Raw genomic sequence first — 13,468 nt, 5'->3', positions numbered from 1 at the left:
TTATCTTGTTTTTACATATTTATGGTGTATTGAACAGTATTTGTATTGATTTTTGGGCTGTCCCAAAAGTGGTCCAGAACCGCCATATTATTATCTACTTATATATATGATTTTTCTACAGTTTTACTATATATTACAAATATTTAATAGCTAAGTGCAATACACAAATCTATATAAAAAAGTCCTTGAATGCATAGGTTTCTCTCACACTTTTTCTAGAAGAAAGTACTCTCTAGGTATCTAAAGGTTTTGAGAAAAAATATAGCGTTCCCCATCTGATATGAACCATTATTGCAGTTTATCGTAATAGTCCGTACCAAGAAACAGAGTACTGTCATAGGACTTTTTAATATGTACACTTGACACATGTAACATGTATATGCTCCTCAGCGAAACATTACTTTGTTAACAATAAGCATTTAAAACTTTCTCAAGGTTTGTATTAGTGGAAGTAGGAGATATTGCAACAAAAAAACATGAAAACAAATATTATTATAGGAAGTAATGATTACGACGAATTCATTTAAGTATTCCTATAGATGTAAACACATTATATGGATTATTATAGAAGGGTCAGCAATGGGGATTTTATGTATTTTGATTACTTAACAAACACTTTTTTACTTCTGGTTGCAATGGTTACGATCTTCAGTATCCCTCTGCATACATAAATTTTCGGGTACTGACCTTTCATATTTAGAACATATTCCAATTTTAAGTGGTTGTAAAAATCTGTCCCTATGCCAGGATTTGCGAAATTATTTTCTGAATTACTCCAATTATTTTCTTTATCTCTAACACGTTAATTCATTCCCAGAGTACTTGTTATGGGTGAGTATTTAGATTATGCTGTTAGCAAATGACATTATTTGTATTAGACAGTTAAATCAATTTAAAACACATTACAATATGCGAAGTAGTGACGATCAAAGTTACCAATAAGACCTTATTGGTTAATCGACATCAATAGATACAATGATGGTCGGTGGTATGGTGGTTAAAGGTAGATAAAGGTCATAGTTCATAGAATCTGACCTTTTAGAACTACAGAGATCTAAACCACTTGGTATCTGAAAGGCTCTGAAAAGCAAAAACTTATTTTAATTTAATGGAACTTTTGATAACGTTAAAATATGGTTATTACAATCCATCATATATGCAAATATGGCTATTAGAATCACTCAGGTGTTACTATATCGAGAGTCAGAATAAAAACCTTCAGTCTTTCTATCATGTTATGTACTGATTAACGCTGTACGTTTCTATCTTTTATATATAGAAAAATAAATCCTGATACATGTTGGTGATAAATCCTGTATCTGGTTTGGTTATAACTCTTTAACCTTGTCTTATTTTCTAGTCTAAAGTATGTACCGTAAATTAGTTAATTAAATTTCATACAATGTAAATTTCGCAACCTAATCAGCCAGTATAATATAATATTATTTTACATCCAATGTTCCGGAACTAAATTATTGGGCGGAGTAACTACCTAATTGGCACGCGTATGAATTTTTTTCTTCTAACCCTTTGTAGCAGCCCAACTACGTAACCGATAAGACCTCGCGCGCTTTGTCCGTAAGTAAAATTTATCTTTTCGTATTATTAAATTAGCCCTTTGATGCCAAACGTATAAAATGAATGTAACGTAAAGTAAAGATGTGAATAGTAAAGTAACTTACCCTTGAAGATCTTTTATTTGCTTGATTGAGATAGATAAAGGTTGTGGCGTCGTCCTTATGGCGACGAGCACGTTGTTATAAATAGTAATTTGTATCATTAAATGGCTAATACCGTCGCGAATTTGTTTTAGGCGAGTTTACGTAGCTGATGTATCTCACGTGTTGTTTTGAATAGATGGCTACCATTTCTCAACTTCTACTCCTCTTCTAGAAATAACCGTTCTTAGACTACAGCTTCAATGTCTCGTGCCAAGACGCCGACACCCGGGTTGTGAGTCTACCTATTGCGAAGGGAAGTGAAATATTATTGTTTTGTAAAGTAAAACGTCGTACGCATAATTCAATAGAACATTGGATATTTTAGGCCCACCTAGAAGATATACTTTTTAGTTATTATAGTCTAATTGGCAGCAACGTGGCATTACATAACTTTTCCTTTACCATCTAAAAGTGGTGCTTTTAAGTTTTCGTAATTAAACTGAACTTATAAGTAAACTTTGTATTTCTAGTATTTATTACTACGACCTCAGAAGTCACCACCCCCATGTGTTATCGTCATACGGTACACAATTTTATTGCGCGACTCTGCTACCATAGACTAGCGCCTTACAGGGCTAATGGAAATCAATCAGAAAGGCATATTAGAAACATATCTACATTATTACGTAGTTTCTATCACAACTGTCATAGTAATTGGGATAATGACCTAGGCTATATACAATTAAGTTTAAACACCGCCCATAATGAAAGCACAGGTTTTGCTGCCTTTGATTTAATGTTTAATCGTTCCTGTAATAATGCTTTATCTAATTTATGGAAGCTAAATGATCTAATTGGTGAGAATTTGTCCAAGGAAACTGTTGTAAACAATTTAAAGAGAGCTGTGGTGAATGTAAAAAGGAGTATAGCACATAACAGTAATAGACAAAAGTACTCAGAGCAAAATGTAAAACATCCCTTTAAGTTGCATTCCTTAGTATGGATTAGAACCCACTATTTAAGCAATAAGGTAGAAAAGTTTTGTGCAAAATTAGCACCAAAATATGTAGGAATTTATAGAATTTTATATTTTTTAAGCCCTGTAACTTGTATTGTACAACACACTGAAAATGTTTTGAATGTAAAAAAGGTTCATATTGTAGATTTAAAATTAAATTAAGACCTGTTCTGTATAAATAAAAAAAAAAAAAAAAATTTTGTAGCATCCCTAGCTTAAGGAACCACTTGCTGCCAAATTTAAAAGATAAGATAAAATCCAGGAAGTTAACTGTTTGGTGAATTGTTAACGAATGTGTCAATGGAAATAAAATATAGAAAAAGAATTTGTAAATAGACTTAGTATAAAGAAATGAGACAAAGTTGATCCTGACTGTTCATAATGAGGGAACCAAATATGAAAAATTGTCTATGTTTTGTAGGTATGCCGAAATGTTGAATTTTGAATTTTGTAGATATGTTTGAAGTGTTAAAATTTATGTAGATGTAAGATGTATAGGATGTTGTATGTAAATATATATATTAAGAGTGATGCAGTATTAATACGAAATGTGAGACATAGCTTCTCGTGAGGGGACGTTTCATTCCAAAGTATTCGATCCATATTGGTAACTTGTCCGCAAGTCTCAGGGTATTTAATGGCACAACACTATACACAAAACACTGGTATGAATGCAAAAAAGAAGTATGAATGTGGCGCCTATATAACAAAACACTACACTACACTTGTTTACGATTTAATCGCCTTAAATGCCCTTATTCTTGCAACGACCCGCAAATTCTAAAACGCTGCAACGTGCACTGCATGAAAATAGTTTGCCTAAATTGATTTTCTATTTTTGGTCCCTAAGCGAGCAGTCATAGAACTGCATTGGCATGCGATCTAGCGGATTTCATAGGAAACTTTTGAAACCCCGCGCTATCGTATTGTTATGGTTGAATTTGAATTTATGTAATGAATAAAAGGTTGAATTAAGTTTGTTATTTAGAATATGTTTAAAGTAAAGCGACTAATTAGGTTGCGAAATCAAAACAGGGGGGATATTCTGTACCGTAAATTAGTTAATTAAATTTCATACAATGTAAATTTCGCAACCTAATCAGCCAGTATAATATAATATTATTTTACATCCAATGTTCCGGAACTAAATTATTGGGCGGAGTAACTACCTAATTGGCACGCGTATGAATTTTTTTCTTCTAACCCTTTGTAGCAGCCCAACTACGTAACCGATAAGACCTCGCGCGCTTTGTCCGTAAGTAAAATTTATCTTTTCGTATTATTAAATTAGCCCTTTGATGCCAAACGTATAAAATGAATGTAACGTAAAGTAAAGATGTGAATAGTAAAGTAACTTACCCTTGAAGATCTTTTATTTGCTTGATTGAGATAGATAAAGGTTGTGGCGTCGTCCTTATGGCGACGAGCACGTTGTTATAAATAGTAATTTGTATCATTAAATGGCTAATACCGTCGCGAATTTGTTTTAGGCGAGTTTACGTAGCTGATGTATCTCACGTGTTGTTTGAATAGATGGCTACCATTTCTCAACTTCTACTCCTCTTCTAGAAATAACCGTTCTTAGACTACAGCTTCAATGTCTCGTGCCAAGACGCCGACACCCGGGTTGTGAGTCTACCTATTGCGAAGGGAAGTGAAATATTATTGTTTTGTAAAGTAAAACGTCGTACGCATAATTCAATAGAACATTGGATATTTTAGGCCCACCTAGAAGATATACTTTTTAGTTATTATAGTCTAATTGGCAGCAACGTGGCATTACATAACTTTTCCTTTACCATCTAAAAGTGGTGCTTTTAAGTTTTCGTAATTAAACTGAACTTATAAGTAAACTTTGTATTTCTAGTATTTATTACTACGACCTCAGAAGTCACCACCCCCATGTGTTATCGTCATACGGTACAAGTATGGTGAATTACTCTTTGACAGTTCTCAGAAACTAGTATATCATGTATTCTAAAATGCACCAACGTTATTTGTTCTTGAGGTATTTAAATCTATGGCTTACGGTGGCTTTCTGCTTGAAAACTCTGCAAATTAAACTATCAAGATCTTTTAACTACTACTGGCCTTATGAAATGTCTAATTCCTAGAGAATTTTACCCCTTCACAGAACTTGCCGATCTTCTAGAGTGTTTGTTTTTATTGGAGAATTTTGGCTTTATGAGTATCCGATATATTGCTTCTAAAGCAATTAGATAGATATATACCATCCAGATCGTGGATACTGAATAAATACTGTATATAATACTGTAAACCCAGCATATAAATACTGTATCTCCTCTTCTAGTAAAATACGAAGATTTTAATCACCTACCTACGCGGTCAGTACGTCGAAGCCCCTGATACAGCTGTATTAAAAAATGTACTTGTTGCTAAAGCCACGTTTTGTATAATAGTCGATTAAACGATCTTTTTAACAGTGTTTCATAACAAATAATTTATTTAAGTTTAGAGTGATTTCATTGTCTTGTTTTCACAAGATTTTAGAGAAAAGAGGTTGTTAGGAACCGGAAGATCCCAGTGCTAGAGAGATCTTAGAGGAATTTAAAACCAAGGATGTCCGGACATAGAAATCTTGGAATGACCAGCTTCTCTAAAAATTTAAGTAATCATCTTAAATCGTCTAAAGTGCCCATCAAAAGCAATTGCTCCAAGAATGATATATTTCTGACGATATATAATATTCTAGACTTGCCTAGATATATCGAGCTATCGAGAACTCAATTCAAGAGCTGGCCGATGATTAAGACAATCATGGCTGTGAGCTTCCAGAAGTTAAGTTTAATACAGAACACACAACAGGTACAACATAAGTTACGGCATAAAATATTTTAGAAGCAAGGTTGTTTAGTATCTAATGCACACTTAATATATAGTAGTTTTAACCTAATTAAAGTTCACTATCATAAGCTTTCATTAAATTCATAAACTTTTATTGAAGAAGTTATTAAATCCATAGAAACCAATACACATTTATGTTTAAGACATGTAACGGTGGAAAGTACGGACGAAAAGAGTTGATAATTTATAATTAATAATCTGTGTACTTCATTAGTTTATATTTGTAGTGTAACACTTAAGAAATCTCGGTACACCTTGAGGCATGTTTAATTTAATCATTAAACCATGAGGACTTCTATATGTCTATTCGATAAGTGTTTTTTGGTATTGCAAACAGCAGCTTTAACTTTACTTTGCCTAAAAGACAGTCAGTTACAATACATTTTACAACAGCTTGTGATTAATCATTTAATAAATAAAAGTAAGTCATTTATTACTAAAATTTTTTTAACACCTAATATATATATATATATATATATATATATATATATATATAAAACAATATATACACTATAATATTATATATATATATATAATAATATATATATATATATATATATATATATATATATATAATTAGGTAAAGCAGCTATTTATTAACATTTATACTAACATAATTAGTTTACAAAACCACACATTAAAACAATATCTGTTGTAGCTAGAACATTTTAATATTGATAGTGTCTCACAGTGTGGAGAATGCTATAATAATTAACGAACATAATTTTTTTTAAGAAGAACTCTTGTTTCACGTTATAAAACAATATCCTGTTGGCTTTGGTTTGAAAATTTCTAATTTTGCGCTAAGATGGGTTGTCATGTTGGTTGGCATCATTACACTCTTTAGTATGTGGCGTGCATATGTTATCAAGTCAGTATATAAATTCTCCAATTCCGGCCTAATAATCCAATACCACCTTCATCCCACGTAAGACACAGAAGTAGTATAAAGAACATTACCAATACGTTGAGAAGTAATACATTACCTACTACTATAACTTCATGTTATTTATATTTAGATTATGGACATTACTGTCCGTTGTCAAAAAAGTTATATGCAAGCAATTATTCATGTAAGATAACTGCTTAAAATAACTGCTTGATTTAAAAGAATGTATTATGTATGCTTGATTCTAATTGTACACTTATTTTAGTTATTAAATTATCTGAGGGAGGGCGAGAGAGTAGCATTACGGAGAGGGTTGGTGGGAGGTGGAGCCACTCCAGATGCTGGAAGTACTTGTCCAGATAAACTAATGAACCACACATTGTTTATCCATCTCCACGTCATTGTGTTCGAAAAGTGCTCTCAACAAAACAACATAAATTTATGAAACACGCCTTTAGCTTGAAAATTCCGTTAAAATGAGATCTACATTAATTACTTGAATGAATCGTTTAGAATATAATAAAATCTACGTTTTAAATTTTACTTAATATTTTTTATTTGATGTGATTCTGAACATCGAGATGTTGAAACACTAAATATAGTTGTTCAGGGGATTGCAAAAATATCTCATCCCCATATGAAGGTTTTATTTTTATTAAAAGTGTGTAGTTTTTCTGTTTAGCATATAAATGAAAATTTTGAACTTTCACGGATATCGGGAAGTTTGAGATTTAGTGATAAGTGAGTGAATGAGGCTTAGATGTTTATTCGTATATAGAAAGAATAAATACGAATATGAAAATTTATTTTTCATTATCCTTGTAATGGATTGTGATTATCTTCACTACACTAATGGTCGTGATACTATTTTAAGATTTATAATGAGCTTAGAAAGAATTAATTTTAAAACATTTATTCGATTAAAAAACTAAAAACCAACACGAAAATTCCTCGATTAAAAATTCCAGCAAATTTTAATCGAATTTACTTTTATTAACTTTTAAATTTTACAAAACATGCTGTACAAATAACAAAAACAAATGTTCTTATTTCTCACATCAGTCATGAATTCCAGTTTCTTAAACTCTGAATATAAATTCATGGTATTTAAATATTTACATTTAAATATCTATAAGACAATTAGCATACAGAATTTAAAACCATTTATTTTTGGATAACGATTGAAAAAATATTTTATTAATAATAAAATAGCTTTGATAATGCTCTGCAGTTACCTTCAATTTCTGTTAATGTTTATTTAGTGTTTTAAAAATAAATAATAAATATATAGAACACAAGAAACTCGCTAGAATCCGACTTAAAGACGGAATTTTTGTTGAAAACGTAGTTTTTCAACATATTATATTGGTCTTATGGGTGACCATAATGGAAACGAATAATTAAAACTATTGAATGTAATAATACTAATGACACAAAATACGAGAATCTCGTATTACATTGACGGATTTTGCCGGTAAGATCTTCGACGCACTCTGATAGATACTTCCTAGGTAGTTAGATACTTCGTTATATGAGTTGATATGTATGAGCACACAACCGTGTTTTCTTAAAATCGATGGAGGGATTTCCCTTAACCAACCAAATGTCTAATCACCCTCTCTACTTTCAAAATGACAGAGTGTCAGAAAGGTTAACATAGAAAATGATATTCTGAGCTCATATTTCTTTACATTTACACATAAAACTAACTATCAGACACATACATAACTTTTAAATAAGCGTTATTATAACCATGTATGTATATAGCCTTGAAATGACGACTTAAAGGATATTTATCTAATTAAATGATTTTCAAAAATATACGTTCCTAAAGATTTGTGTTTCATGTTTTCGATTAGGGAAATTTAATCTGAGAAAAAATATCTTATCCCATTTCTAACCCTGTTGATACCTTACAATTTCGACTCCTACAAATATTAGACCAGCTGACGACGATTTCAAGAAGAATCAAGTTGTATACTTATGTAATGCAAATCGGCTCTCTGATCCTTGATTATATACAGACAAGATATAGTTCATGCCTCTTAATGGGATTTAGCTAAGCTTAAAAAATCTTATATTTCAGAGTGATCGAAAATTAATTTAGGATATAACATTGAAATTTTGTAGTACGTTTATCACGTAACCTTTTACACTACAAGAAACAAACGCCAGACAAGTGAAGTTAGAGTTCCAAACAAAAACCTGCCTCAGCTCCGCCAAGTCAACTCTAACAAAGCAAAAGGTAGGGCCGGTGTTTAATTTTATCATGATTTTATACGAGTTTTACTCACTAAAATGTTTACCTATATAAGATAGTTAATAGTTTATAAAATTAACTAGCTTACCCTGCGCGCGTTGCTACGCCACCAACTAAAATAGATTTGAAGGAAATATTCAATAAATTTGAAGGAAATATTCAATACACACATATACAATTCATTTTGAGTCACCTTATTGATTTTGTTCATTCCGAAAAAATTGTGACATTGCAGCGTTTCGATTAAATTCGATATTTATTGAAGGGCTGTGGGATACACAATATTTCTTGTTTTTCCATCTGGTGCGTAAACAAATAAATCAGAAGGTTTTCCAACGCGTGAGCAAGCCACATAGAGCTGCCCATGTGAGAAGCATGGATTCTCCAAATTCAATCCACATACTTGCAATGATTGTCCTTGTGCTTTGTTGATAGTTATTGCGAAAGCGAGTCGCACCGGAAACTGCAAACGTTTAAATTCGAATGGCATATCTGTTGGGATCATTGGGATACGTGGTAACAGTGCGTCTTCACCTTTGAATTTTCCAGTCAAAATTGTTGCCTCGATAACATTGTTCATCATTTTCTTGACTGAGAGTCTGGTTCCGTTACAAAGTCGTGGTGGATTTATGTTTCGAAGAAGAATGATGGGTACGCCAATTTTCAATATAAGAACGTGCGGTGGCATGCCTGGCAAATCAAGCGAATTCAAAAATTCAGTTGGATAGTTGATAACTTCGTCTTGATTCACCACAGTATCGATGGACTTATATATTGTTGTTTCGCCAGGTATTCCATTCTGAATATTGAAGTTAATGGTATTGACATCGATATTTTTGGCTGCTAATATAGCACGCGTACTGAGCCACTGAAGATTTTTGTAGCTTTGTGCAATGTTTGGAAAAACTTTTTGCACCAATTCATCTATGCTTTTTGTGATCTTACAGAAGTTTGCTGGCAAGGTGATACATTGCGTAGATTCATCAATTTGCACTCGCCCATTTCCAATATCCATCAATTGTTTTACAAAATTTTCAGCCGATGCATCCTGTTGTAGTTGTACACGCATGTTGGTTTTCAAAATCAATTTCTGTATATGGCGCCATAAAACTGATGATTTGAGACATGCATTAAGTTCGTCAGCGGGTGTTGAACGTGGTATAACCGGCAGCGTTTGTCGAAAATCACCAGACAATAAAATGAGTGCGCCACCAAAGATCTGTTCGTTTCCTCTCAAATCTCGCAGTGTACGATCAATTGCTTCCAATGCTTTCTTGTGAGACATTGTACATTCGTCCCATATGATAATTTGACACGTTTGGAGTAATTTGCCCATTCCAGAGTTTTTACTGATGTTGCATGTTGGTGTCTCAGTGTTTTGCAAATTCAACGGCAGTTTCAATGCTGAATGCACTGTTCGGCCACCATCCAAAAGAGTTGCCGCAATTCCAGATGATGCAATGGCCAGTGCAATATTATTTTGTGATCGTATGGTTGCCAGAATGAGTGAAAGAAGAAAAGTCTTCCCTGTACCACCAGGCGCATCTAGGAAAAATAGTCCACCACTCTGTTCTGTAATGGCACGCATAATTCTGTCATACGCAATGCGTTGTTCTGGAATCAACTGCGGAAGATTTATCTGAACAAATGTCCCCAATTCGACAGTATCAAAGTGTGTTTCTCGTTGCAAATCACGATCGAAAAGGTTGTTCGCTGGTCGGTTTGGATCAGGCATTCCCAGTTGCACCAGTGCCTTGTTAGTAATTGCCAAACATATATCTTCAATCAAAATCAATGCCTCATTATACACGTTTGGAGTGAATTGAATGTCCGAATTTTGATTCGCAATGCGCAAACGATGTAGAATGTCTTCACTCATGTTGTCCTTGTATTTTTCCCAAAGATCGTTTGGATTACATGGGAAACAGGTTGTTAAAATGATAGCAAATAACGTACGTATTTGCTGTGGTCGAGCAGTATTCGATGCATCAGCGAGTGCAGTGTCCCAATGGGCATCATTTTCAAGAAGATTTAGTTTCTGGCAAGCTTGATGATAAGTGGCGCATAACTGACCGTTGACTGTCCTTAAATCTTGGAAGGACATCGGTCCACGTACATTGATTAACAGCAATCGCAAATAGAAACATTCGGTATTGTTCGGGTGAACAGTGTACAGACGACCCAATGCGTCACTGGAATACAAATTGGGATGTCCTTCAACTACTTTACCTTGTTTGCGACGTTGAAACTTTTTAGCCGATGCATTCCACGTGTAGAATTTCGGTACCTCAGAATAAAGTAGAGTCTTTGCAAAATGATCATCTTGGCACAATGAGTAAAATGCAGTTAAAGTTGTTGCCGGTGGAACCAATGCTCTTGCACGTACATTATCTGTTGTGAAGTACACGCGTTGTCCATTCTCGAGATGCACTGCCAAATGTACTACTGTTGGATGTCGTTCATGGATTGGAAATGATAAGATGCGCCATACTGCTTCATTGCTGCTAATGTAGCGTCCAAGTTGGTATTGGTTGATTTCATCGAGCGGTGCCGCTACATTCCCTACTCCGAAGACTGCCATGTCACTTCCTTTGTTGACATACTTGCAAATGTATTTAATCGACTTTACTGAATTGCAATACTCAACATTAATGTGTGCTTTGAAGGTCTTTGAGAGCAATGGTGAATATGGAACAACCCAACGATTATCGACTTCGACATTAACGTTTCGTACTTTCAGAACGATGGATTTGCCGCCATCTTCAACTGATCGTCGACGATACAGTGGGTATCCGTCATTGCCAGTAATGGTCTCAGAAACCAAGTTTCTTGGGTATCGTTTCGTGCATTTCCCATCAGACATGCATGGTGAATTGTTATTAAATGCGCCACATGGACCATGAATCATATTTTTGGTAACGACGTCGAATAAGTTTGAATCAATGTCTTTATCTGGTATTTCTGCTGAGATGATTTGGTCAACTTGATTTGGCGTAATTTTATTGACTAACCAAATCAAAATATGTGCATGTGGCAATCCTCTTTTCTGCCATTCAATGGAATACATCCAACAGCGTACCTCTCCAAAAACACGATGCTTGATAATAAAATCCATGAAAGATTTCAATTTTTGTTTAAATACGCGTGCGGTAATGTCATGGCGGTCCGAAGATGATTGTCCAGCTAACAGAAGTTCATTAATTTCATCCCACGTAGGATTGCATGTAAATGTGATGAACAAATCTGGACGACCGTATGCGCGAACGTATGTTATCGCATCTTGTGCATATTCATGCATGTGCCGTGGACTTCCCGTGAATGTCGATGGTAATATGACCATTCTTCCTAATTCGTTTGGATTCTTGTTACCATCATTAACGATTGCGTCTCGTAAATGGATGTACTCTTCAGACCGCAACTTGGTTTGATTCAATCGAATATATAAGAGTCGTTCGGTTTCAATCTTCGCGTACATGTCGACAATGTATTGATGGAACAATTGTCGACATTTTAGTATGTGGTTCTCAGCGTCTTGACGAATCATCAATCGATACGAATAATAATTCATAGCACTGACTTTCTTATTCGTTTCCTCGTCTGTTTGTGGATTTCTCATTTTGATGTTTAAATGATATCCATCTTCTCCTCGCCAAAACAGAATCGGATACTGTAATTCGTCGTATGAACGATGAGTTTCGGAGACTCGTTGAACGTCACCACTTCTGCGATGAAGAATTATGTCGCGTGATTCGAATTCTTCGCCAACTATCACGATCGCCACTTCATCAACTGTTGGTGCATTAAATTGTCTTTCGTATTGGCCAACGGGTCTTTTATCTGCTCGAATTACAACTGCGTAGTCATCGGCTGGCATTTGTTGAATGGCGGTTTTAAACAACTGAACTAATTCATTGTGTTGATCGAAAAAGGCTTGTAACGCAGCCACGATTTCTCGTTTAGTGCCTGCATGGTAATGACATCGTTGTTCAATTTGTTCATGACTGTTTGCCATGAAATAAATTTGAAGAAACTTGTGATCTGCGTCCCGGCAATGGTAGCAGCGATCCGGCACGATGATAAATTTGCCCTTGCACTCTAAAATGTTGGCATGTAATTTTTCACGCACGATGTTAGTTGCACCGAACGATGTCATTTGAAAACATGAATTGTAATTGCGAATATTTTCCAAGAATTGCTTCGATTCACGTGTAACACCTGATAACAACGTTGATAGTGGTTCGGGTGGTGGATGTAATTCTGGCAGTATAACTTTTCCATTGGCGCCAGCACATTCCTGGTGTTTCATTCTTAAAATTTAAGGGCGCCACAATACATACAATTTTTATCCATTTTTCCAATGACGACACTTGGATGAAGACTGTAATCATTATTACTATCATAATAGAATGCAGCAAGATTTAAATCAATGTGCAACGTTCGTCTTGATCGAACGTTGCTCATTCTAATATTTTGCAGCCTTCTTTTCCCGTTGTTCAGTTGTCTCAGACGAACGGGCCTGAGTAGTACGTATTCGATTAGTTTCCAACCTCAATTTTCGTTGTTCAGATGATTCCGTCGAACGGGTTTCAGCGGCATGTACTCGAATATTTTCCAGCCTTAATACTCGTTGCTCGTCTGATTCTGAGGCTCGTATTGCTCTTTTCTTCCGAGCTTGAGGTGTAGATCGACCAATTGCTTGTCGCTTTGGAGGCATAATTGTACGGGAACAACGTTAAAAAATGCGTTTGAATTTATAAGATGTTAATCAGCACTCC

At 34.5% G+C, this 13,468-nt stretch overlaps 1 protein-coding gene across 1 annotated transcript; it reads right to left on the bottom strand.

The window, feature by feature from the left end:
• Nucleotides 1-8,949: 8,949 nt before the first annotated feature.
• On the bottom strand, nucleotides 8,950-12,999 carry LOC124373013. The gene has a single exon (XM_046831423.1). The coding sequence runs from the start codon at nucleotides 12,997-12,999 to the stop codon at nucleotides 8,950-8,952; it is 4,050 nt and encodes a 1,349-aa protein (XP_046687379.1).
• Nucleotides 13,000-13,468: the final 469 nt, after the last annotated feature.

The sequence above is a fragment of the Homalodisca vitripennis genome, unplaced genomic scaffold (assembly GCF_021130785.1).
Source record: "Homalodisca vitripennis isolate AUS2020 unplaced genomic scaffold, UT_GWSS_2.1 ScUCBcl_4643;HRSCAF=10932, whole genome shotgun sequence".
Classification (NCBI taxonomy): domain Eukaryota; kingdom Metazoa; phylum Arthropoda; class Insecta; order Hemiptera; family Cicadellidae; genus Homalodisca; species Homalodisca vitripennis.
Note: the sequence above shows the minus strand (reverse complement) of the source record. Positions and strands in the feature narration are given on the sequence as shown.